At 43.0% G+C, this 27,055-nt stretch overlaps 1 protein-coding gene and 1 pseudogene across 2 annotated transcripts; one reads left to right on the top strand and one right to left on the bottom strand.

Annotated features, from left to right (window-relative positions):
- Positions 1-42: 42 nt before the first annotated feature.
- Positions 43-391, bottom strand: LOC308525494 (ubiquitin-conjugating enzyme E2 L3-like; annotated as a pseudogene). The gene has a single exon. The product of its transcript is annotated as a ubiquitin-conjugating enzyme E2 L3-like (transcript).
- Positions 392-25,006: 24,615 nt separating this feature from the next.
- On the top strand, positions 25,007-26,072 carry LOC308525493 (tropomodulin-2-like; the record flags this gene model as incomplete). The annotated part of the gene is given in 2 exon segments (XM_081100306.1): positions 25,007-25,843; positions 25,845-26,072. Coding segments are annotated over 2 exon segments (1,065 nt in total).
- Between the last annotated feature and the right edge of the window lie 983 nt (positions 26,073-27,055).

Genomic DNA, 27,055 nt, shown 5'->3' with positions numbered 1-27,055 from the left:
TCTTTAGAGTATTCTTCAGCTAGGTCAGCCCGAAGGGGGTGCTCAGGCTAGGGGTCCTTCACCAGTGCTATGAGAGACTGGATTGCTTGGTTTTTGTTGCTGGCTTCCAGCTTTCAGCACTAATTACCGGCAGACAGACCTGTCCCTTTTCATCGATGTTGGAGTGATAGATGTTTGTTTTAAATGTAATCTTCGGTGATTTGAATGGGTATTCTGCTGGAAAGTTGATTTCCATTCTGAATGCCCCCTTATCATATGGAGGGTTGTCAGGAACAATAAGCCCTTGTCAAGTTAATAAATTAGCTTCATCAACCTGGACATTACAGAAGTTTTTCATTCCACATTTGCAGATTTCTTCAAGCTCCTTCATCAGCCTCCTCCTGGCCACCATCTTGGATCTGGTCGCTTTCTTTTTTTTTTTTTTTAATAATAAAATTTTTTATTGATTTTAAAGAGGAAGGGAGAGAGAGACAGAAACATCAATGATAAGAGAGTATCAGTGATCAGCTACCTCCTGCACACCCACTACTGGGGATTGAGCCTGCAACCTAGGCATGTGCCCTCGACCGGAATCAAACCCTTCAGTCTGCAGGCTGACGCTCTATCCTCTGAGCCAAACTGGCTAGGGCCTCACTCCAGCTTATCTATATTATGAAAAACCTGTGGTCCTAAGGACCAAAGACTGGCACAGGTGGGCGGGGCTGGGAGCTTGGCAAGACGTTCGGGTGGCGGGGGGCGGGGGGGGGGGGCTGCAAGCCATGCAAGGCTTCTTGGGTGGGTGGGGCTACGTGATTTCGTGTGCTGGGCTTCTAGTATATATATGTATATGTATATATGTGTACACACACACACACACACACACACACACACACACATATTTGTTGATTAGTCAGAGGAAGGGAGACAGAGAGTACACGTTCCCCACTGGGGATCGAGTCTGAAACCCATGCATGTGCCCTGATCAGGAATCGAACTGTGACCTCCTGGTTCATAGGTCAAAGCTCAACCATGAGCCACACCAGCCGAGCTCCCACTCCAGCTTTCTTAAAACTTGTCATGGACAAATGAAAAATCTTGCCTTCTCTACAATTATGAGTAATACTGTTTATGTATGTGGTAAAAATAAATAAAACTGTCCCAAATGTTTTTTGTTTGTTTTTTAGTATCATGCGGTCGGGGAAAATATTTGATATTAAAGCTGGTTTAAACTTGGTTGATGTCTTTTAGAGTTATTAACATAAAATATATGTTTGTCTTGCCTGGGTTTAAAAAAGAGGGTTCACATATTTTGTTATGTCTCTTGAAAATATGAGTGTATTTGCCAATGAAAAAACCTGTTTCTAGAAGTTATAAAATGATTCATAAATTTGCCAATCTAAAGATTGCTAGTTGTCACTGAAAATTAAGGTTTTTAAGAATTAAGAATTCTAATTCGCCGAAACCGGTTTGGCTCAGTGGATAGAGCGTCGGCCTGCGGACTGAAAGGTCCCAGGTTCGATTCCGGTCAAGGGCATGTACCTGGGTTGCGGGCATATCCCCAGTGGGAGATGTGCAGGAGGCAGCTGATCGATGTTTCTCTCTCATCGATGTTTCTAACTCTCTATCTCTCTCCCTTCCTCTCTGTAAAAAAAAATCAATAAAATATATTAAAAAAAAGAATTCTAATTCAATTTAAAAAACTATATGGTTTTGGTAATAAAAGGTATAAGGTATGGAGATATATTTTGATATATATGGAGACAATAGGGTATTCTAAAGTTGGTTATTTCTGAATGAGTTAAGAAGAGGCCAACTAAAAGGTAATAGGAAAGTTGTACATTTGTGAAGAGGGAAGAAGCAAGAAGGGAAAGAACTGAGGAAGTGAAAAAGAAGAAAAAGTCAGAGGCATATGAAAGAAAAAGACCTCTAAGGGAGAGTCAGTGTGCATATTGCAGGGAGGAAGGGCATTGGAAAAAGGATTGTCCCAAACCCAGCAAGGGAACTGGAGATAGAAAAAAGAGAAATGAGAGAAAAGGAGAAGCATGTAGACAGATGGTAGAGCAGAGTGGTGTGTATGTGTGTGTGTGTGTGTGTTTTATCCTCACCTGAGGATACTTTTTCCATTGATTTCTAGAGAGAGTGTAAGGGAGGGAGGTGGTAGAAATGGAGAGAGAGTGAGAGAGAGAAACATCAACATGAGAGAGACACATAGATTGATTGTCTGCCACACGTGGCCCTACTTAAACACTGGGAAGGTTGATTGTCTGCCACTCGCGCCTACCTCAGTTGCAGGTTCCCCTATTTAAACACTGCCACTGGGTAGTGTTTAAATAAGGGAACCTGCAACTGAGGTATGTGCCCTTGACTAGGAATCCAACCTGCAACCCTTGGGTCTGTGGGCTGATGCTCTAACAACTGAGCTGAACCAGTCAGGGCTAGACGGGTAATTCTGATGATGAGGGAGAGACCCAGGAGCTCCCCTTGGTTTTTCAAAACCAATTGTTATTTCTCCACAGGCGCCCTGGGTACAATTGACAGTGGGGAGCAAATTATTTTGTTAGTTAATACCGGGGCTACTTATTTGGTTCTAAATATGAAAACGGACAAAAGAAGTCAGGTACTGTCCCAGTAGCAGGAGTTACCAAAAGGATGCAACAAAAAGCCTTTCTCCTACCTGCCAGTGTTTAAATTTTAAGACTCTTTTTAACCTAGAAATGGCTTCGAGTTATTCCAGTGGGTCCCTGGAATACATCAGAATTTGTTCCCTCTCCTTATAAAACATAAATTTTAAATTAATTAGGCCTATTTAATATACTTGAAGTACATGGGAGGCTTTGTCAAATATAAAAATAATAGCTATGTTCTGTTTGCATACAGTAGATAAATGTTTTCCCCTTTCTTGCTTTTGATGGCTCTAATTAGGTTGCATTTCATAAAGGTTCTAAGATGACCACGTGGAATAGAGCAACTAGTCACTTGTGGTGGACAACTCAATAATCCATCCCTGTGTTGGCTTCCCCATTTCCCCTCTTACACTCCCTCTATCACTCAGAAGGAGGCAGAATTCTGCAGCTGGGTCAAGGGCCTGTGTTTGGGTCCCAACTTCCAGAAGGGTCTGTATATAACCCTTTGCTTCAAGCTTTGCTTTTAGGGAACTTGGATATGAGAGGTACAATTGCTTGCATGTCTGAAAATGTTTCTACTCTATTCCACACTTGATTTTGTTTGACTGTGTTAGGTCTAATCAAAGATTTGAATCAATACCCCTCCCCCGGGAACTGGCTTTTCAGGCCATTTCACTATGGCTATTCCCTTTGCTGAGACCACATTTCACTTGCTGCAACCACATCCCATTATCTCCCCTCCTGGTATGCACAAAGAATTCTCTGCACAGGAAAAGCCCGCCAAAAATCCTTTAAAAGCCGCTGACTCCCGTCACTGGATGCTGATCGAATAAATTCACAATCCCTCATCATTCTGGCCTCGTGTGTTCCTACTTCGCGGACCTAACATTTGGTGCCGAAACCCGGAGGGTTCCATGGGGATGGGGAGCCATTGCCCCAGCTTTGGTCACCCTGAGTTTGCTACTTGGAGAGCAGTAGGCAGAGGCAGCTCTTCCTCGGCTTACCTCCGAATCCTACTCAGGTACTTGATTGCCAGCCTCAATCAGGCCTCCCACCCTTACGGGGGTTTCCCCTTCACCCTCAGCCAGCCAGCCAGCCAAGGAGGATGCCAGACAGGGAATCTCTCCTTCTCCAATGCTGACCCTCCGTCCCACACCAGCCAATCTTCTCTAGGTGAGTGACATTCCACAATTGCCCTCATCCTGGGTCTTCTGCCCACTCTCTCTCACTGACTTCTCAGAAGTCTCTCATCTCAAAAGTCCTAGTGCTAGGCCAGAAGATTCATCAGCCATTTGGCTTTGGGTCCTTCTGGATTGGGGACACCCAGTCAAGAGGGTCACCTCTCATTTCTCATGGTGATTTGTTTAGCAACAGGAACCCCTGCCCTAAACAGTCACCTTTGGATTTGTGGTCTGTCACTCACCCTTCCTCTCTCCACGCTACACTCCCTCTGCACACTCATGGGGAGATCATGCCCAACCAACTCATTTTATTTTGTAACACTGTTTGGCCACAGCATAAACTAGATAATAAGTCACAAAGACGTGCAAATAGCACTTTCAATTTTAACACACTAAGCACTTTAGATCATTGCTGTCACTGCATTGGAAAATGGTCAGAGAATCCCTACGTCAGCCCTTTTTACACCCTTCAGTCCCAATCCTCTCTCTCAGTCCTGTGCTACCTATCAGATCTTTCTCCTTCACACAAAACATCTTACCCCTAACATTTCTAATTCTGAATCTACTTTTGACCCAGCAGACCACCGGTCTCCCTCACCTGCAGTAGATTCCCAAATTCCAGACCCTCCTAACCAGCAGCCACCTTCTCCCCCACTCCCTGAGAGCCAAATCCTGAGAACATGAGCTTCAAACAGCCTTTCCCATCTCACACTCATTCTCAGGCCACCCAAAGACTGCCTTCCTCAACAGCCTCTTCTTTTCTCACGCCAAATCCACTCCTGAGGGAGGCAGCAGGAATTGAGGGCATCGTCTGAGTCCACATCCCATTCTCTATGTCCAGCCTCACACAGATTGAGGCGTCTCAGGTCTTTTTCCACTGACCTGACCACCTTTACTAAGGAATTTGAGTGCCTGACCCAGCCCATGACCTGACCTGGCATGATATCTGTGTCCTCCTGTCCTCCTCTACAGAAATTTACCACCTTAGACCCCACCTCCCCAGTGGAAACCCTTCTTCTGAACACCCATTTTATATCCCAATTAGAGGCTTGATGCACGAAATTCATGCAAGGGGCTCCGAGGGCCGAGGCTGCTACCTTGGCTGCTGCCCTGGCCCTCAAAGCAACAGCCCCAGCTTCGTCTGGAAGGACGTCTGGTCTAATTACACTTTTTTAAATTATAGATCAGCTCCTGAAACACACCATAAACTTTGAAAAATAGACACAGGTCCACAAACCCCTCAAAAAGACCTTGTTACCTGACCTTTAAGGTCTTTAATAATAGAGACAAAGGGACCCAAATCCAAAAACAAAGACAAGATCAGGCCAAGGCTGAGGCCCAGAAGGAGGCCTTCCAGCTCCTGGCCACTACTCACATGAACCCCAAACCAAGTGCCGGCCCTTCAACCGAGGGTAAGTCAGGGGCTGAACCTCCTCTGGGCCCATGCTTGAAATGCAACAGGAAGGACACTGAGCCAAGTCCTGCTCAAACCCGAGACCCCCGCCTAGGCTCTGCCCAAGGTGCGGAAGGGAAGGCCACTCTCCGAATTTATTCTGCCCTCTCCGAATTCGCTGAGACCCTTGTCCGCTCCTCAGTCTCTATTATGGGGTTGGTGGGTTAGTCTCACAGCCATTGGCCACCTCACCTCTACGCTGCATCTTACTAAATACCTTCATTCACTCTTTTCTCATTATCACCCAAACCTTAGCATATTATCTCTAAGGAAAAAGTTGACAGTTTTAAATCCAAGCCGCTAGAGGCCTGGGAATGGGCTGCTGAGCCTGCTCTCTCCCACCCTCACCTTTTCTTCAGCCCCATATGCCTGTACATAATTTTCCAAAGTCTTGGATAACTTAAAGGCTTTGGAGCATTGCTGGGTTAAATGATACATATCTAAAATAACAAAATATTGAAACATTAATTGCTAGACACATTTTAATTAGCTGGCTCTTAGTTTTTATTACAGAAGGTCTCTTACACTTTCTGAATGTATATTTTCCTGAAAGTAAGAGTGTGTTTAAAGTGTGTTGATAAATGTCAGTCTAAGAAATGTTGGCTGTTTACTTTTTGGTTATCATTGAAAAATTAATGTTTCTAAGTGTGAAGAATTCTAATACATTTTAAAGAAAAAAGAAAGAAAAGTTGCTGAAGGTATGACAGAAAGACAGAATGTTAGAGTAGTTATGCATTTTTGAAGGACATAGAAGGTTTGAAGGCTAATTTGAAAGTGTGAAATTTGTGAAGGTTGCATATGTGATGAGAAGGAAAAGAGAAATGTTAAAAGAAAGAAATAAGTTCTAAAGTTAACTATTTACAAGAATTGTGAAAGGGTCATAAAAGTTCCAGGAAAGTTTAAACAAAGGCCAGGTCACTAGTTAATTTATAGCCTACCTGTAATAATAAATAAAGGCAAGACCACTAGTTTATAGCCTGCCAAGGACAGAGCAAATAGTTAATACAGAAAGGGAGGGGGAAAGGGGAAAATAAAATAAAAGGGGGCTACGGGCCATTTTTCTCTGAGCAAGAATGCCTGAGGTTTCAGTCTCCAAGCCTGGCAGGACAAGGTTGCTGGATACTTTTTAAGCTAAACCAGAATATTCAGCAGCGGAATTTTAAGATAAGAATGTACATAATGCCTCAGACCTCCACCCAGCCTGCTTTTCATATTGGCTGGGGGTGGTGGGCAATCTGTACTTCATGGGTCAAATGTGTAAGTTTGCTTACTTTGCTTTTTCAATAAAGGAGCATACTTTAATTACTTGATAAGTTAGCTTTTCACGATAAAATCAAGATCTCATATAAACTCATTCATATGAGAAGCCAATAGTTTATGAGCAACTGGTTCTAGTAAAGTCCTAAGTAAAATTTTCATATATATGCAAATGAGCACTAGCCAAAAAGAATGCTGTTTAGAAGTAAATTTAAGCTTAAAAAGAAGAAATTTGAGAAACCAAGATGGCGGCATAGGTAAACACCGGAGTTTGCTGCCTCGCACAACCACTTCAAAAATACAACTAAGATATGGAACAGACATCATCCAGAACCACAGGAAGGCTGGCTGAGTGGAAATTCTACAACTAGAAGGAAAGAGAAAAGCATACTGAGACTCAGAGGCGGTGCGGTGCAGAAGTAAAATACTAAGGTAAAGAGGTGCACGCGGAGTGGGCTGGCGACTGAGGGCGCAGTTGTCATTTTCAATCGGGAGGGAATCTCAGGCTCTGAGCTCCAGTTCCCGGCGAGTCTCCCAGACTCAGATGGGAGAAGCGGGACTGTCTGGCATCGGTCGGAACTTGAGGGCAGCTTTCTCTCGGAGGTGCTTGAGCGATTACCGGGTCACTGAGAAGCAGAGCCTATGAGGGCAGGACTGAGAGCAGCCAAAAACTGCTCACCCCACCCTGTTGAGCCTGTGGGACCCGCCCAGCCCAAGCCCTGCAGGGAGGCTTTTGCTGGGTAGCCTCAGGCAAAGGCTAGATTAGCACCTCTCTAGCAATCCAGGAGCCGGTGTGCCCGTTGGTCAGAGTGGGACCATCCAGTTTGCAGCTTCTCGGACCTTTAAAGGACACACTCAGGGGGCAGACCCAGTGAACACCAAAGCCCCATTGAAGCAAGTCTTGCCACGGAGGGGTGTCTCCAGCATAGAAGTTCTCCCACTGCAGACACAGATGATTCTCACAGACAATTGGCCTGGAGGTCATTCCCTCCCAGTGTTAACTACAACAATCAAGGCTTAACTACAACAAGACTGTGCACAAAGACCACAAGGGGGTGCACCAAAAGTGTCCTCCTCAGGTAATTGGGGAGGCTGAGCCACTGGGCCCTAGAGGACACTTAGCACAGAAGACCACTTTATCAACACAGGCAAGCATAAAAAATGCGGAGACAAAGAAACAAGACACAAATGACAGAAATGGAGGAAAGCAAACTACTGGATATAGAGTTCAAAACCACACTTTTAAGGTTTTTCAAGAATTTTCTAAAAACTGCCGATAAACTTAATGAGATCTACAAGAAATCTAATGAGACCCTCTAGGTTGTGCTAAAGGACCAACTAGAAATTAAGTATACACTGACTGAAATAAACAATATGATACAGACTCCCAACAGCAGACTAGAGGATCGCAAGAATCAAGTCAAAGATTTGAAACACAAAGAAGCAAAAAACACCCAACCAGAAAAGCAAAATGAAAAAAGAATCCAAAAATACGAAGATAGTATAAGGAGCCTCTGGGACAGCTTCAAGCGTACCAACATCCGAATTATAGGGGTGCCAGAAGAAGAGAGGGAGCAAGATATTGAAAACCTATTTGAAGAAATAATGACAGAAAACTTCCCCTACCTGGTGAAAGAAATAGACTTACAAGTCCAGGAAGCGCAGAGAACCCCAAACAAAAGGAATCCAAAGAAGACCACACCAAGACACATCATAATTAAAATGCCAAGAGCAAAAGACAAAGAGAGAATCTTAAAAGCAGCAAGAGAAAGACAGTCAGTTACGTACAAGGGAGTACCCATACGACTGTCAGCTGATTTCTCAACAGAAACTTTGCAGTCCAGAAGGGAGTGGCAAGAAATATTCAAAGTGATGAATAGCAAGAACCTACAACCAAGATTACTTTATCCAACAAAGCTATCATTCAGAATTGAAGGTCAGATAAAGAGCTTCACAGATAAGAAAAAGCTAACGGGGTTCATCGCCACCAAACCAGTATTATATGAAATGCTGAAAGGCATCCTTTAAGAAGAAGAAGAAAAAGAAAAAGGTAAAGATACAAATTATGAACAACAAACATGCATCTATCAACAAGTGGATCTAAAAATCAAGTGAATAAAGAATCTGATGAACAGAATGAACTGGTTATTATAATAGAATCAGGGGCATAGAAAGGGAATGGACTGGCTATTCTTGGGGGGGAAAGAGATGAGGGGGATGCGGGAAGAGACTGAACAAAAATTGTGCATCTGTGGATGAGGACAGTGGGTGGGGAATGAGGGCGGAGGATGGGGTGGGAACTGGGTGGAGGAGAGCTATGGGGGGTGGGGGGGAAAGAAGAAGAAATGTAATAATCTGAACAGTAAAGATTTAATTTTAAAAAATAAAATTAAAAAATTAAAAAAGAAATTTAAAAATTTCTTCCACTACTATTTACAGAGTAAACTAAAAGTTATTATTCAAGCATTAAATCTCACCATTAATGAGACACCATAAGTAAAAAGCACATTACTTTTACGTGAGATGTATCCATTGCAGTAGCAACCAGCATGTTTCTCTCCTACCTATTTTTCTGGAAGGCAACCAAGTTGGTGCTCTGTTTGAAAGAAAGAAAAAGTCTTTAATGTAGCAATTTAAGGTTTAAAAGTAAAAACAGCAAAGATTAAAGTGCAGTAAAAAGAAGTTAAGCCAGTGAATGTGAGATTATAAGCTCAGGAAATTTAAAGTACTAAGTTTGGCTGGAAACAGATCCTACCCTTTCCCACACTGTTAATAAATAAAATCAGGCAGAAGGAAAAAAACCCTTTAATAGCAACCCTAGGGAAAAAAGAAGAAGAAATAGATTGAAAAAGATGGCGGATGGCAGGAAGGAGGTGAGGGATAGGAAGTGAGTGAGTGAGGGGATAAAAGGAGAGTGTGTGGATGTGTGTGTTGTGTGTGTGAGTGAGTGAGGGACAGTTAAATCCGGCAGGAGCAGCAGAGGCTGGCAGACCAGGCTCTCTGGGACAGGGAGAGACTACCACCGCTGCGGCACTCCCTGGACTGCGGGATTCGGGCATGGAGCCCACACCATCTTGAAGGGGAGAGCGGCCTCTTCTAGGAACTCATCAGCACCACCACCCAGACAGGACTTGAATACTGCCCGCGACCCAGCAGCCACTCCAGCCAAAATCCTGCTGCCCCACCCACAGACCCATGGACCTGGGACTTCCACCTCCAAAGGTGCACCGCTCCCACAGCAGTAAGTGCAACTCGCCTTACCCAGCTGCAGAACTCCGGATGCCACATTCGGGTGGGCGTCTCAACATCCGCGGGTTTCCAGCGCGCAGACTTCCAGGGCACACCACTCCATAGGCAGCTCTTGGATGCCTCTGTGAAACCCTGCTGGGTGTGATTTTGAACAGACAAGGGCGCGCTGCTTCGCAGTAGAAATTCTGAATTCCCTCTTCCTGAATAATTGCTCACAGACAACCAGCTGCGCATCTTTAGCACCAGGGCTCCTCAGAGTGTGTCAGAGCTCTGTGCGGGCAATCTCACCACCACAGTTGCGCATTTCCAAGGAGCAGGCACCCAGAGCCCATCTAACCACCAGGCGCTCCTGGGAGCTGCTGCGAGCCCTGGCTAGGTGTGATCTTGAACAACCAGGGACGCACTCCCCCTGGCAGTAGAAATTCTGAATTCAATCACTCTGGATACCTGCCCACAGATACCTCAATTATGTGGCTTCAGTGCCAGGGCCCTTCAAAGTGCTTCAGTATGCCACGCTGGAAAATGCACCACTGGTGCCCCTGTGAGCCACCACTGGGAGCGCATGCCTATCCACCACAGGTGCAGCAGCAAAAACTGAGTCTTCCCACCCCTCAGCTGCAGAACTCTGGACATTACAGTTGCATGCTTTTCCAGTGCCACTGTGAGTCCCCTCTGGGCATGCATGACTTCAACCAAGGTCATAAGATAGCAAAAATTGGGACACCCCCCTCCACGGCTGCTGCAGAATTCTAGACACCGCAGTTGCGCATTTCCAGCTCACAGGCCCACACCAAGAGAACCCAAATAGCTCAAGTAGGGAGCTAAGCTAGATTAACAAGCCCAGGAGACTTGAGAGATCACACCAGTAGCACCATCCCCAAAAGAACCTGGGTAGCAAAACAATTAGATCTACAATTAAAACATTACAGCAAAACATGGGGAGGCAAAAAAGCAATCCCCAAAGGAAAGAAAAAGAAGATCACCAGAAAGGGAGTTAAATGAAACTGAGGCTAGCAACTTATCAGAGAAAGAATTCAGAGTAATGGTTATAAGGATGCTCAAATGGCTGGATGACAAATACACACAACTCAATGAGAATTATAAGGAGCTGAATGAGAATGTCACCAACATGAAAAAGAACCAAGAGGAGATGAAGAATGACATAGTTGCAATGAAGAACACAATGGAAGGCTTAAACAGTAGACTACAAGAGGCTGAGGACTGCATCAGTGAATTAGAAGACAAGGTAATAAAATACACACAAACACAGCAGCAATTGGAAAGAAGATTTAAAAAGCAAGAGGAGAGCCTAAGGGAGCTTTGGGACAACACAAAATGAAACAATATTTGTATAATAGCAGTACCAGAAAAAGAGGAAGAGAAGCAAGGAATAGAAAACCTGTTTGAAGAAATAATGACAGAAAACTTCCCTGATATTGGCAAGGAAAACACTATGCAAGTCCAAGAAGCACATAGAGTGCCAAACAAAATGAACCCCAAAAGACCAACACCAAGACACATCATAATTAAATTGGCAAACACCAACGACAAAGTAAGAATCTTAAAGGCTGCCAGAGAGAGACAGAAAGTTACTTACAAGGGAGCTCCTATTAGAATATCAACTGAGTTTTCAACAGAAACACACCAGGCCAGAAGGGAATGGAATGAAATATACAAAGTGATGCAAGCAAGGGACTGAATCCAAGAATACTATACCCAGCAAGGCTATCATTCAAAATTGAAGGTGGAATCAGAAGCTTCACCGACAAAAAAGGGCTAAGAGAGTTTACTACTACCAAGCCAGCAATGCAAGAAATGCTAAAGGGACTGCTGTAAAAAGAAGAAACAGAAAGGCTAGAAGAAACACAAACAGTAAGAATAAAAATGACAATAAACAAGTACTTATCAATAATAACATTAAACGTAAATGGATTAAATGCATCAATCAAAAGACATAGGGTAGCTGAATGGATAAGAAAACATGACCCATATTTGCTGTCTGCAAGAGACCCACCTCAGAACAAAGGATTCACACAGACTGAGAGTGAAGGGATGGAAAAAAAATTTTCAGGCAAATAGAAATGAGAAAAAAGCTGGGGTTGCGATACTTATATCTGACAAAATAGACCTCAAAGTAAAGGCCATAACAAGAGATAAGGAAGGCCACTACATAATACTAAAGGGAGCAATTCAACAAGAAGATATAACTCTGGTAAACATATATGCACCCAATACAGAAGCACCCAAATACATAAAACAACTTCTGGAAGATATCAAGGGAGAGATCGATAGCAATAAAGTCATAGTAGTGGACTTTAATACCCCACTGACACCACTGGATAAATCCTCTAAACAAAAAAGCAGCAAAGAAACAGCAATCCTAAATGACTCACTAGATCAGATGGACTTCATTGACATCTTCAGAATATTTCACCCCAAAGCTGCAGAATATACATTCTTCTCCAGTGCACACGGGACATTTTCAAAGATAGACCACATATTAGGACACAGGCAGTCTCTTCAAATTCAAGAGGATAGAAATCATAACAAGCATCTTCTCAGATCACAATGGCATAAAACTGGAAATCAACTACAATAAAAACAATAAAAAAAATCAAACACTTGGAGGCTAAATACCATGCTATTAAGCAATGACTGGGTTACCAAAGAGATCAAAGAAGAAATAAAAAGCATCCTGGAAACAAATGACAATGAAAACACAACAATCCAAAATCTTTGGGACACAATGAAAGCAGTCCTGCGAGGGAAGTTCATAGCTCTACAGGCCTACCTCAAAAAACAAGAAAAACTGGTAATAAATTATCTAACCTTGCAACTTAAAGAATTAGAAAGAGAGCAACAAGAAAAGCCCACAGTATCCAGAAGGAAGGAAATAATAAAGATAAGAGCAGAAATAAACAACATAGAGACCAAAAAAACAATACAAAAGATCAATGAAACCAAGAGCTGGTTCTTTGAAAGGATAAACAAGATTGATGAACCTCTCGCCAGGCTCACCAAGAAACAAAGAGAGAGGACCCAAATAAACAAAATCAGAAATGAAAGAGGTGAAGTAACAACTGACCCCACTGATATACAAAGGATTGTAAAAAAAAAAAATACTATGAACAACTCTACTCCAAAAAACTGGACAATCTGGACAAAATGGACACATTCCTAGAAAAATATAAGCTTCCAAAACTCAATTAGGAAGAATAAAAAACCTAAATAGGCCGATAACTACTGATGAAATTGAAACAGTAATCAAAACACTTCCAGCAAACAAAAGCCCTGGACCAGATGGCTTCACAGGAGAGTTTTACCGAACATTCAAAGAAGAACTAAAACCAATCCTTCTCAGACTATTCCAAAAAATTCAAGAGGTAGGCACATTTCCAAGCTCTTTCTATGAAGCCAGCATTACCCGAATCCCAAAACCAGATAAAGACACTACAAAGAAAGAGAATTACAGGCCAATATCCCTAATGAACATAGATGCTAAAATCCTCAACAAAATTCTAGCAAACCAGATCCAGAATTACATTAGAAAAATTATACACCATGACCAAGTGGGATTTATTCCTGGGATGCAAGGCTGGTACAATATCTGCAAATCAATAAACGTGATACATCACATAAACAAATTGAGAGACAAAAATCACATAATCATATCAATTGATGCAGAAAAGGCATTTGGCAAAGTCCAGCATCCTTTTCTGATAAAAACACTCAGCAAAATGGGACTAGAAAGATCATACCTCAACATAATGAAAGCCTTATATGACAAACATACAGCCAACATCATACTCAATGGGCAAAAACTAAAACCATTTCTCTTAAGAACAGGAACAAGACAGGGATGCCCGCTTTCACCGCTCCTGTTCAACATAGTACTAGAAGTACTAGCCATAGTGATCAGACAAGAAGAAGAAATAAAAGGCATCCAAATTGGAAAAGAAGAAGTAAAATTGTCATTATTCGCAGATGACATGATACGGTACATAGAAAACCCTAAAGACTCTATCAAAAAATTGCTAGACTTAATAAACAAATTTGGCAATGTAGCAGGATACAAAATCAATGCCAGGAAATCTATGGCATTTTTATACACCAATAGTGAATTTACAGAAAGAGAAATTACAAAAACAATCCCATTTACCATTGCACAAAAAAATTAAGATACCTAGGAATAAACTTAACTAAGGAGGTAAAAGACCTGTACTCAGAAAACTACAACACGTTGAAAAAAGAGATAGAGGAGAGAGGAAACCAAGATGGCGGCATAGGTTAATGCCGGAGATTGCTGCCTCGAACAACCACTTCAAAAAACAACTAAAAGACGGAACGGACATCATCCAGAACCACAGGAAGGCTGGCTGAGTGGAAATTCTACAACTAGGAGGAAAGAGAATATCATACCCAGACTCAGAGGAGGCGCAGTGCTGAAGTGAAATACTAAGGTGCGGAGTGCACCCGGAGCGGGCAGGAGGCGGAGGGCGCGGTTGTTGTTTTCAGTCGGGAGGGAGTTTCAGACTCTGAGCTCCAGATCCGGGCGAGTCACTAGGGACCCAGACTCAAACGGGAGAAGCGGGACTGTCTGGCTTCGGTTGGAACTCGAAGGCAGCTTTCTCTCCGAGGTTTGCAGCGGTTGCTGGGACTCTGTGAGGCAGAGCCCCTAGGGACGGAACTGAGAGCAGCCATAACTGCTCGCTCCGGCCCGCCCTGTAGATCCCCAGGGACCCACCCCGCCCAAGCCCTGCGCAGAGCCATTTGCTGGATAGCCTCAGGCAAACTCTAGATTAGCACCGCCCTAGAGATCCAGCACAGAAGCTCTCCCACTGCAGACACAGCAGACTCTCATAGCCAGTTAGCCTGGAGGTCAAATCACCCCCACTATTGCCGACAACAATCAAGGCTTAACTACAACAAGACTGCGCACAAAGAACACTAGGGGGTGCACCAAGAAAGCATAAAAAATGCGGAGACAAAGAAACAGGACAGAACTGTCAATGGAGGATATTGAGTTCAGAACCACACTTTTAAGGTCTCTTAAGAACTGTCTAGAAGCCGCCGATAAATGTAGTGAGATCCTCAAGAAATCTAATGAGACCCTCGATGTTATGATAAAGAACCAACTAGAAATTAAGCATACACAGACTGAAATAACTAATACTATACAGACTCCCAACAGCAGACCAGAGGAGCGCAAGAATCAAGGCAAAGATTTGAAATACAAAGAAGCAAAAAACACCCAACCAGAAAAGCAAAATGAAAAAAGAATCCGAAATTATGAAGATAGTATAAGGAGCCTCTGGGACAGCTTCAAGCGTACCAACATCAGAATTATAGGGGTGCCAGAAGATGAGAGAGACCAAGATATTGAAAACCTATTTGAAGAAATAATGACAGAAAACTTCCCCTACCTGGTGAAAGAAATAGACTTACAAGTCCAGGAAGCGCAGAGAACCCCAAACAAAAGGAATCCAAAGAAGACCACACCAAGACACATCATAATTAAAATGCCAAGAGCAAAAGACAAAGAGAGAACCTTAAAAGCAGCAAGAGAAAGAAACTCAGTTATCTACAAGGGAATACCCATACGACTGTCAGCTGATTTCTCAACAGAAACTTTGCAGGCCAGAAGAGAATGGCAAGAAATATTCAAAGTGATGAATGCCAAGAACCTACAACCAAGATTACTTTATCCAGCAAAGCTATCATTCAGAACGGAAGGTCAGGTAAAGAGCTTCACAGATAAGGAAAAGCTAAAGGAGTTCATCACCACCAAACCAGTATTATATGAAATGCTGAAAGGCATCCTTTAAGAAGAGGAAGAAGAAGAAAAAGGTAAAGATACAAATTATGAACAACAAACATGCATCTATCAACAAGTGAATCTAAGAATCAAGTGAATAAATAATCTGGTGATCATAATAGAATCAGGGACATAGGAAGGGAATGGACTGACTATTCTTGGGGGGGAAAGGGGTGTGGGAGATGCGGGAAGAGTCTGGACAAATATCGTGCACCTATGGATGAGGACAGTGGGTGGGGAGTGAGGGCAGAGGGTGGGGCGGGAACTGGGAGGAGGGGAGTTATGGGGGAAAAAAGAGGAACAAATGTAATAATCTGAACAATAAAGATTTAAGTTAAAATAAAAGAGATAGAGGAAAACATAAATGGATGGAAGTACATACCGTGTTCATGGATTGATAGAATCAACATCATTAAAATGTCCATACTACCCAAAGCAATATATAAATTCAACGCACTTCCCATTAAAATACCAACGGCATACTTCACAGATCTAGAAAGAACTCTCCAAAAATTCATCTGGAATGAAAAGAAAAAATGACCCCGAATAGCTGCAGCGATCCTGAGAAAGAAGAACAAAGTAGGAGGGATCTCAATGCCAGATATCAAGCTGTATTACAAAACCACTGTTCTCAAAACTGCCTGGTACTGGCACAAGAACAGACTTATAGACCAATGAAATAGGATAGAGAGCCCAGAAATCGACCCAAACCACTATGCTCAATTAATATTCGACAAAGGAGGCAAGAACATACAATGGAGTCAAGACAGTCTCTTCAGTAAGTGGTGCTGGGAAACTTGGTCAGACACATGCAAAAAAATGAAGCTAGACCACCAACTTATACCATACACACAAAAAAACTCAAAATGGATAAAGGACTTAAATGTAAGACGGGAAACCATAAAAATATTAGAGGAATCCACAGGCAGCAAGATCTCAGATATGTGCCGAAGCAATATCTTCACTGACACAGCTCCTAAGGCAATGGAAACTAAAGGGAAAATAAACAAATGGGACTACATCAAAATAAAAAGCTTCTGCACAGCGAAAGAAATCATCAACAAAACAACAAGAAAATCCACTGCGTGGGAGAACACATTTGCCAACAATATCTCCGATAAGGGTTTAATCTCCAACATTTACAGGGAACTCATGCAACTTAACAAAAGGAAGAGAAACAACCCAATCAAAAAATGGGCAACGGATCTAAATAGATACTTTTCAAAAGAAGACATAAGGAAGGCCAAGAGACATCTGAAAACATGCTCAAAGTCACTAATCATCCGAGAGATGCAAATCAAAACGACAATGAGGTAACATCTCACACCTGTCAGAATGGCTATCATCAACAAATCAACAAATGACAAATGCTGGCGAGAATGCGGAGAAAAAGGAACCCTCTTGCACTGCTGGTGGGAATGCAGACTGGTGCAGCCACTGTGGAGAACAGTATGGAGTTTCCTCAAAAAACTAAAAATGGAACTTCCATTTGACCCAGTGATCCCACTTTTGGAATATATCCCAAGAAACCAGAAACACCAATCAGAAAGGATATATGCACCCCTATGTTCATAGCAGCACAATTTACAATAGCTAAGATTTGGAATCAGCCTAAGTGCCCATCAGCAGATGAGTGGATTAAAAAACTTTGGCACATCTATGCAATGGAATACTATGCCGCAGTAAAAAGGAAGAAACTCCTACCATTTGCAACAGCATGGATGGACCTGGAGAGCATTATGCTAAGTGAAATAAGTCAGTCAGAGAAAGATAAATATCACATGATCTCACTCATTTGTGGACTATAAAACTGATGAACAAAAACAGATTTAGAGACAGAGAAGCATGGATCAGATGCTCAAACCTCAGAGGGAAGGTAGGGGAGGGTGGGGTTAAGGAGGAGAGAGCAACCAAAGGACTTGCATGCATGCATATAAGCATAAGGGATGGTGAGGGCCAGACTGGGGGAATGAGGGGACAATGGGGGGATAAAGACACATTTGTAATACCTTAATAAAAAGTTTTTTAAAAAGAAGAAGAAATAAATGAAAAGGAAAAAAAATAGTAACCCTAGCAAATAGCTAGTTAGGCAACTAAGACTCCTAATCTGTTCCTCCCTAAAGATAACATCCAGGTCTCAGTTGTATTTTAGCTCCAGGCCCAGAAAAGCCACGAAACTAGACAAGTGACGCTGTGGTAGCCTCAGGACCAGCTTTTACCTCCCAAGTCACTCAACAGGACCGTTTTTGAGCCTTCACCAACCAGTCTCTTGGGGAAATCATGCTGCTATGACCCCTCGTCCAGCCCACTACTATCAAAGTCCATCCATCCCCCTATAATCTCAATGTCCCCTCTCATCAGGAAGTAACTACGGATGACATGACTTTCGTCCTATTCCATAAAACAAAAAGGCTGGAATGTTAGGTCTGATCAAAGAATTGAATCAATACCCCTCCCCCGGGAACTTGGACATTTCACTATGGACATTCCCCTTTGCTGAGACCACATTTCACTTGCTATGACCACATCCCATTATCTCCCCTACGGATATGCACAAAGAACTCTCCACCCAGAAAAAGCCAGCCAAAGTCCTTTAAAAGCTGCCGACTCCTGTCACTGGGTGCTGGAGCTCAGCCACCTGGTATGCAGATGATCAAATAAATTTGTAATCCCTCACCATTCTGGCCTTGTGCATTCCTCCTTCGGCGACCTAACAGGCTGGATATAAAATTATGGATTCAAAGTATTCTTTGGAAAGCATTTGTTTCCCCTATTCTCCTTCCCCTCTGGAAGCTTTGAGAATATTCTCTTTATCCTGTTTTTTGAAATTTCACATTGATATGTCTACATGTGGGTTTCTTAATTCTTTATACTGAGAAATTGGTGGACCCTTTTAATCTGGAGACTTGGTCTTTAACATCCAGGAAAATGTTTCATCTTTATTTCTTTTCTTTTTTTTTTTTTTTTTTTACATTTTATTGATTTTTTACAGAGAGGAAGAGAGAGGGATAGAGAGTTAGAAACATCGATCAGCTGCCTCCTGCACACTCCCCACTGGGGATGTGCCCGCAACCAAGGTACATGCCCTTGACTGGAATCGAACCTGGGACCCTTGAGTCCGCAAGCCGACGCTCTATCCGCTGAGCCAAACAGGTCAGGGCTCATCTTTATTTCTTAATTGTGAAAGAATACAGGGGGCAACCTGTACTTAGTTAACCAGTATCCTAATGCACATTCTTGTTAGCCAATAATTAAGTCACTGCCCCTTCCTTAGGCAATAATCTGTTTTCCTAAATACTCCCAGTTTACAAGGGCCATAAACCAAGAATTTAACAGCTTAGCCAGAGGAGAGGTCACTGACACCACCCAGACCAGGCCATTAGATGTAATCTTATCTCCCCATTCTAACTAATTTAGGCAGGTAACACCAGTGGTCTTAATCCAGCATCTAGAAGGGTTCAGCAATCTGGAGAAGAGCTGTGGGTAAAATAAGAGTCCAGAGACGAATCATAATTTTGGAAGGCATTATGGGGAGTCAGAGAAGCTTGGCTAAAGAAACCAAGTTCTCCTTATCTCAAGACCCCTTGCTATTTATTAACACAAATTGTCCTAAGGCAAGATGGAGATATACACATCAAAGGCCAGGGTTTCGTATACACCAGTGGTTCTCAACCTTCCTAATGCCGCGACCCTTTAATACAGTTCCTCATATTGTGGTGATCCCCAACCATAAAATTATTTTCGTTGCTACTTCATAACTGTAATTTTGCTACTGTTATGAATCGTAATGTAAATATCTGATATGCAGGATGTATTTTCATTGTTACAAAGTGAACATAATTAAAGCATAGTGATTAATCACAAAAACAATATGTAATTATATATGTGTTTTGCGATGGTCTTAGGGAACCCCTGTGAAAGGGTCATTCGACCCCCAAAGCGGTCGCGACCCACAGGTTGGCAACCCACAGGTTGAGAACCGCTGGTATACACAATCCATTGTCAGATTGGGGGAAATTGCCTATGGCTGTTCAGGTATTTGGCCAATAGGAGGCAATAACATGTAGACTGAAATGCCCTCAGCTGTCTGGCAGCAAGCAGTCATCCTTTTCAGGTTTGGGGAAATGCCCTCAGCCATCGCCAGATGATTCAGCCCTGCTGACATGCTGGAATTGGTTTCCAGCATCTCACCCTTTTTGATATTTTAAATTTAACAAGAATGTATGTTTTAAGATTTTTAAATTCAATGGAAAGGACAGAGTTCTATCAAGTCCCTTTAAATTGCTGTCAGACATTAAAGGAATTAGCCTGCAGTAGTTTCTTTCTGAGCCAACAGTTCTTTGAATCCCAATTTCAATGTCCAAAAATTCCTTATGTGTATATGTCAACAATGATATTTCAGTTCTGGATAATGGACAAACGGTGGCAATGCAGGTCCAACCTTCTCTGGTTTTGGTCCTGGCAACCTGCAGCAATGCACAGCTACTGACTGTTAGCATGGCAAGGCGTCTTCACTATCTTCATTTCTGGACTGTTTCTCCTCTTATTTCATGGGGGCCACTGCTTATTTTGTGGCTGGAGCAGTCCGGTCAGGAATTGAACCGTGAACTCCTGCTGTGGTGTTATCCTGCATCTAGAAGGGTTCAGGAATTTGGAGAAGGGGCTGTGAGTAAATTAATAAAGAGACTAGATATGAAATATAAATTTGGAAGGCATTTTTGGGGGGTAAGAAGATGCTTAGTTCTAGTGACTAAGTTTCACGAATCTTCATACCCAGAGCTTTTTATTCATACATTTTGCCCCATAGCAAAGCAGATATACATATCAAAGGTAAAGTTTTGGTAAACAGTAAAATTATCAGGTTGGGAGAAATGCCCTCAGCTGCCTGGCAGCAGGCAATAATATATGCAGATTTTCAGGTTTGGGAAAATGCTTTCAGCTATTCCAGCAGCAGGTAATATGATTCAGCTCTGCTGAAGCCTCAAGTTCCATCAACCTTTTGATGAACTTCTTACATTTATTATGACATGCTGGAATTAGCCTCCAGCAACCTCCTGGCTCATGATTCATGGGTTGGTGCTCAACCACTGAGTCACACCAGAGGGGCCACAATGTACATTTATAAAGAAGTTTTGATCCTCTGTCTCTTCAATGAGGCAATGGAGCAGCCTCTCCAGCAGAGGCAGAGCTGAAGATCTTTGTGAAGACCTTGACTGGCAAGACCATCACCCTCAAGGTGGAGCCAGTGACACCACTGAGTGTCAAAGCTAAAACCCAAGATAGGGAGGGCATCCTGTCTGACCAGCAGAGTCTGATTTTTGTGATCAAAGAGCTGGAAGATGGCCGCACTCTCTCAGACTACACTATTCAGAAAGAGCCCACCCTGCATGTGGTGGCATCATGGAGCCCTCCCTCTGCTAGCTCACTGAGAAGTGCAACTGTGATAACATGATCTGCCACACCCTCCCCCCACCAGCACTGTCTTCTTGGGGCCACACCAACAATCTGTGCCTCAAGAAGATTAAATAAAACCCCTCTACTACCTTCTTGCCCTCCCCCCGCACTGCCAAGGCAACCTTCTGCCTGAGCCCTAAAACCCTGGGGCCTCAATAAAGTTTCCCTTTATGACTGGGAACAGGGGGGGGGGGAAAAATAGAGAGATGCTTACTTGAAAGTGAATTGAAAGTAGGTTATAAATTTTTATGTACCAGAGTAATAATATGAGTAGCAGTTGCCATTTACCAGGTGCTCTCCTAATAGCTTTAATTGTATCAACTCTTTTGATCCTCATACAGCCTTAAAGGATTGGGGCAATTTTTGCTCCCATTTTATAGATGATAAAACAGAGGCTCAGAGCTCTGGCTAGTTGGTTGGAGTGTCATCCTGTACACCAAAAGGTTGCCAGTTCAATTCCCAGTCAGGGCACATACCTAGGTTTTGGGTTCAATCCCCGGTCTCTCACATCTCTCTCTCTCTCTCTCTCTCTCTCTCTCTCTCTCTCTCTCTCTCTCTCTCCCTCTCTCTCATCAATAAACATATCCTCTGGTGAGGATTAAAAACAAACAAAGCTGAAACCAGTTTGGCTCAGTGGATAGAGCGTCAGCCTGCGGACTGAAAGGTCCCAGGTTTGATTCTGGTCGGGGGCGTGTGCCTGGGTTACGGGCACATCCCCAGTAGGAGATGTGCAGGAGGCAGCTGATCGATGTTTCTCTCTCATCAATGTTTCTCACTCTCTATCTCTCTCCCTTCCTCTCTGTAAAAGTTCAACAAAATATATTAAAAAACAAAAACAAAAACAAAAAAAACAACAAAGAAACAGAAGCACAGAGAAGGCGGAACTTACCCAATGTCACACAATCAATACATGGGAGCAGAGGCTAGAATTCAAACCCAGGTTCTCTGGTTCCAGAGTCCATGCTTGTAACCAAAAGCAGTTAGGACAAGGCACATGATCACTTTGTGGTTATCTCTGTGAGTTAGGATTTTGTTATTTATTCTTACTTTACTACCGTTCCACTTTCTGACTATTAATGCCAAGTTGTTTCCCAGCCTCCAGGTCTTTTCATTCCAATAGATAGTTCCTGCCTGACTCACTGCTCTATTAACTGCTATTCAGTCTTCTAAAGGGTGTCCCAAAATTCACCCAAGAAGTAATTTTGATAGAAAACACAGGTTTATAATTAAAAATTGTAAATTTTTTATTGATTCATAAAGCATACAGTATAGGGTTATGTATGGAATAGGATATCGGGTAAATGGATTATCATGTCGCGATAGCGAGCACCATTAACTGTTATTGCCTGAGCAGCCGCATTTTCAAAGAAGAATGGTCCGATGATGCCTCCAGCCCAAAATCCGCACCAAACAGTAACACGTTGTGGATGCATTTGTTTCTCAACAATCACTCGTGGATTTTCTGAACCCCAAATGTGAAATTTTGTCGACTGACCAAGCCATCAAGATAAAAATGAGCCTCATTGCTGAAGATGATTTTGTTCGAAAAATCAGCATCCACTTGTTGTTCCATAACCCATTCAACGAACTCTATTCGCTGTGCGTGGTCAGTAGGCTTCAGTTCTTGAGTCAATTGAACTTTGTAAGCATGAAGATGCAAATCTTTCATGAGAATACGCTGTAGAGAGCTTCTCAAAATGTCCAGTTCTTGACCACGGTGCCGAATTGATGTCCCTGGACTCTCAGCAATACTCTCACAAACTGCTTCGATGTTTTGTGTTGAACGACTTGTTGAAGGACAGCCAGAGTGTTTAAGATCACTAACTGATCCAGTCTCCCTAAATTTTTAAATTAATCTCTTCACAGTTGAAGTTAAATCACTATTCCGACCATATTTTGCACGAAAATTGCGACCTGTAGCTGCCAAACCTTCATTATTTTTAAAATATTGCTCAACAATGAAAACACATTGTTATTTCATGTAGCACTCCATTTTTAATAACCCTGAACTGTCAGCTGTCACGCTATCTTTTTTGTTTGTTGGCAACACTTTACGGCACAAGTGGTGTAAAATTCAAATCTTGCGTGAATTTTGGGAGCACCCCATACTATCAGCCTAAATGTCTCTTCACAGGAAGCCACCCTGAGCTCCTATGCAAGGCTGGCTTGTTCACAACTTTCTGTTTGTTTGTTTTTTAGCATTGAGCACAACTGTACTTAATGATTTCTGGAATAAGTTTTTTAAACAACTGTCTTTCCTGCCATTCCTCTCGCCTTTTGCTGTAGGATCCATGAAAGCCAGGCCTGGGTCTGTCTTTTTCACCTTCAGATGCCTGAACAATGCCTGACCCACAGGAGATGCACGAGAGGATCTTACTGTGTAGCAGACCAGCAGAGCAGACAGGTTGGGAGGAGGCACAGCCTAGGGGTCCCTCTCTCTGTGTTCTGATATGGATGCAGTGGAAGGTGCTAGAATCAGAGAGGTAATTCTGAATTAAAATAGTGACTTGGTAAGCTGGGCAGACTTGGACTACAACCCTCACATTCTGAGATCTGCTTTCTCTTCCATAATATTGGTTGATAATATTACCTCATACCTACTAGACAGCATAAGTGACACCAAGTAGGTACTTACTAATTAAATGGATTTATTGAACATTTGGGGAAGAACTAAATGTGAATGTTTTCAAGTTTCTTAACTTCTCTGTGTCTGTTTTCTAATTTATAACATGGGATCTATAATAATAAAAGCATAATATGATAATTAGACCAGATGTCCTTCCTGACAACCTTCTGGACGAAGCTGGGGCTGCGAGGGAAGCCCAGGTCCCAGGTGTCAGAGGGAACCCGGTGCTGTCAGCGGGGGAAGGAAGGTGTACTCTTGCACAAATTTCGTGCATTGGGCCTCTAGTAATAAATAAATGAATATATCTATTTTTATGGGATTTTTGTGAGCATTCAAGGAGATAATCTTGAATGCACAGAAGCCAATGACTGGCATAGAGTAAATGCTCAATTAAAGTTAACTATGATTGTTATTGTTATGGGTAAAGCATTTTCTGCAGTGCCTGGTGCACAGCAGGTACGCCTAGATAGAAGGTGTATAGTGTTATTGACTTGGCCTGGGCTAAGTTCCACCCAGTTCCTCCTAAAGCTGTGTCCTGGCCCTGGGTGCACTCTTAGGTTCCAGAGTTGGTACTGAATGGATACCACCCCATGGCTGCCATCAGCTACTGCAGCCTCAGCCTCAGATCATACCGTGCCCTAGGGTTGTTCCATCCAGACAGTAGAACACCCCTGTGCATTTCCTTAGGAGATCAGGAACAGTGGAGACTGAACAGAGGGACTAGATTTGAGAATAATTCAAGGAGGTATAGTCAACAGGACTTTATGATGAGTTAGGTGTCCAGGAGCAAGGAGGTGGATGTATCTAAGGTAGTGGTTCTCAATAATCTCAGATTGTTGCACTGGCAAGCCTGATGGGCGATTTTGCCCCACAGGACATTTGGCCATGTCTGGAGACATTTGTTGCAACTGGAGTTGGGGTGCTACTGGCATCTAGTGGGTAGAGACCAGGATTACTGACAAATGTCCTACACTACACAAGGCAGCTCCCCACAATAAAGAATTACCCAACCCAAAATGTCAAGAGCGCAGAGGTCATCAATACATCCTGGTCTGGGATGATTTTCAGAGTTTTACCTGGGCATTCAGGGCATCAAGAAAGCCGTGAAAAGCCTTCCACAGGCGCTGTTACTACCTGTACGGCTAAAGGATTAGATAAGTCAGGAAAACCCTACCCAGGAACTAACACAACCTATAGGATTCTCTAGTGACAGAAAGGGGCCCTGCTCCTGGCCCCGCTATATTGGGAGCTGACCAACTGACGTCTCCCACTTCCGGTTCAGGGATGGGTGCACAAAGGCATTCTGAAGTCTCAGGAAGCTGGCCCATTTAAATGTGCGCTGCCCAAGAGAAAGGCATCTAAGAAACCATGGCACTCCCTTTTCAAAACGACTTGGAGAAATATAAGAACATTGATGAAGATGAGCTTTTTGGAAAACTCTCTGAAGAGGAACTGAAACACTTGGAAAATGTTCCTGATGACCTAGATCCCAAGAGTGCCCTGCTACCAGCTGGATTCCGACAGAAAGACCAGACACAGAAAGCCGCCACCGGACCGTTTGGCTGTGAGCACCTCCTCATGTACCTGGAGAAGGAGGCTTTGGAACAGAAAGACAGGGAAGACTTTGTGCCTTTCACTGGAGAAAAGAAAGAGAGAGTCTTTATCCCCAAAGAAAACCCCGTACACATGCTTGAAGAAGACAAAGTAACCCTTGATCCAGACCTGGAAGAAACTTTGGCCAGTGCCCCCGACACTGAACTCTACGATCTTGCAGCTGTTCTTGGAGTACACAGTTTGCTCAATAACCCAAAGTCTGATGAAGAAACACCCAACACTAAAGGTGGCAAAGGGCCCGTGAGAAATGTGGTCAAAGGTGAAAAGGTCAAGCCTGTATGTGAGGAACCACCCAGCCCCACAAATGTGGAAGTGAGTCTGCAGCAGATGAAAGCCAACAATCCCAGCCTCCAAGAAGTTAATCTCAACAACATTAAGAACATTCCAATTCCAACCCTGAAGCAATTTGCCAAGACTCTAGAGGCCAACACTCATGTCAAGAAGTTCAGCCTGCCTGCCACCCGCAGCAAAGACCCTATGGCAGCTGCTCTTGCAGATGTGCTGAAAGTAAACAAGACCTTGAAAAGTCTAAACATACAATCCAATTTTAAAACTGGAGCTGGGATCCTAGCCCTGGTAGAGGCACTAAGAGGAAAATGACACCTTGACAGAAATCAAGATTGATAACCAGAGACAGCAGTTGGGAACAGCTGTAGAGACGGAATTTGTCCAGATGCTCAAAGATAATTCAAGGACCCTCAAATTTGGATATCAGTTTACCAAGCGAGGGCCACGAACAAGGGTGGCAGCTGCCATCACAAAGAATAATGACCTGGTTAATAAAAAGCGAGTGAAGGAGACTGAAAGTAAATTTCTATGAAAAGCTCTAGCCGGTTTGGCTTAGTGGATAGAGCATTAGCCTGTGGACTGAAGGGTCCCAGGTTCGATTCTCGTAAAGAGCACATGCCTGGGATGCGGGCTTGGTCCCCAGTAGGGGATGTGCAGGAGGCAGCCAATCAATGGTTCTCTCTCATCATGAATGTTTCTATCTCTCCCTCTCCCTTCCTTTCTGAAATCAATAAAAATATTTTAAAAAATTTCTATGAGAGGTGAAGTTTCATCATGGCGGCCATTTAAAAACAAACAAAAGCTCTTCTCCTTCCCCACCGAGACTATTTTATCAAAGGTTGTTCATTTCTGTTAACCACAAAACTAATCTTTAATTTTTATTCTTCTTTAGCACTACTTATTTATTTGGGATTTTTAAAAATACGTACAGTGTTTTATTTGCTCGTGTGCACCTCTGGCAACTTGCACCAATGGACATAGGCAGAGCTTAGTGGGTGACAACAATTGAAAACAATTTAACCACTTTCATATTAGGTTGTCTCACTTACATAAACTTTTTATAACCACTGAAAGGCATTTAGTATGTAAGTGTGTTTGTAACTGATTATGGCAGAGGCCTCTCTGTTTACATGCATAGCTTTGAGTTAGGCTAAATACATCACAAGTTTTCCGCTGACCACATGAGAAGCTAGTATTGCCCTGACTGGTTTGGCTCATCTGATGGAGCGTTGGCCTGCGAACTGAGGGGTCCGGGTTCAATTCCAGTCAGGGGCATGTACCTTGCTTGTGGGCGCGTCCCCAGTGCGGGGTGTGCAGGAGGCAGCTGATCGATGTTTCTCTCTCATTGATGTTTCTAGCTCTCTGTCCCTCTCCCTTCCTCTCTGTAAAAAATCAATAAAATATATATATTAAAAAAAAAAGAAGCTAGTATTGCCAGTCTTTCACTGAGTGAGAAATGGGACCCAACTTAGCACAAATTCTCTTAGTTCCAGAAATACCACTGAATGCACATGC

This window comes from Myotis nattereri (genome assembly GCF_964212035.1).
Source record: "Myotis nattereri genome assembly, chromosome: 9".
NCBI classification, from domain to species: domain Eukaryota; kingdom Metazoa; phylum Chordata; class Mammalia; order Chiroptera; family Vespertilionidae; genus Myotis; species Myotis nattereri.
Note: the sequence above shows the minus strand (reverse complement) of the source record. Positions and strands in the feature narration are given on the sequence as shown.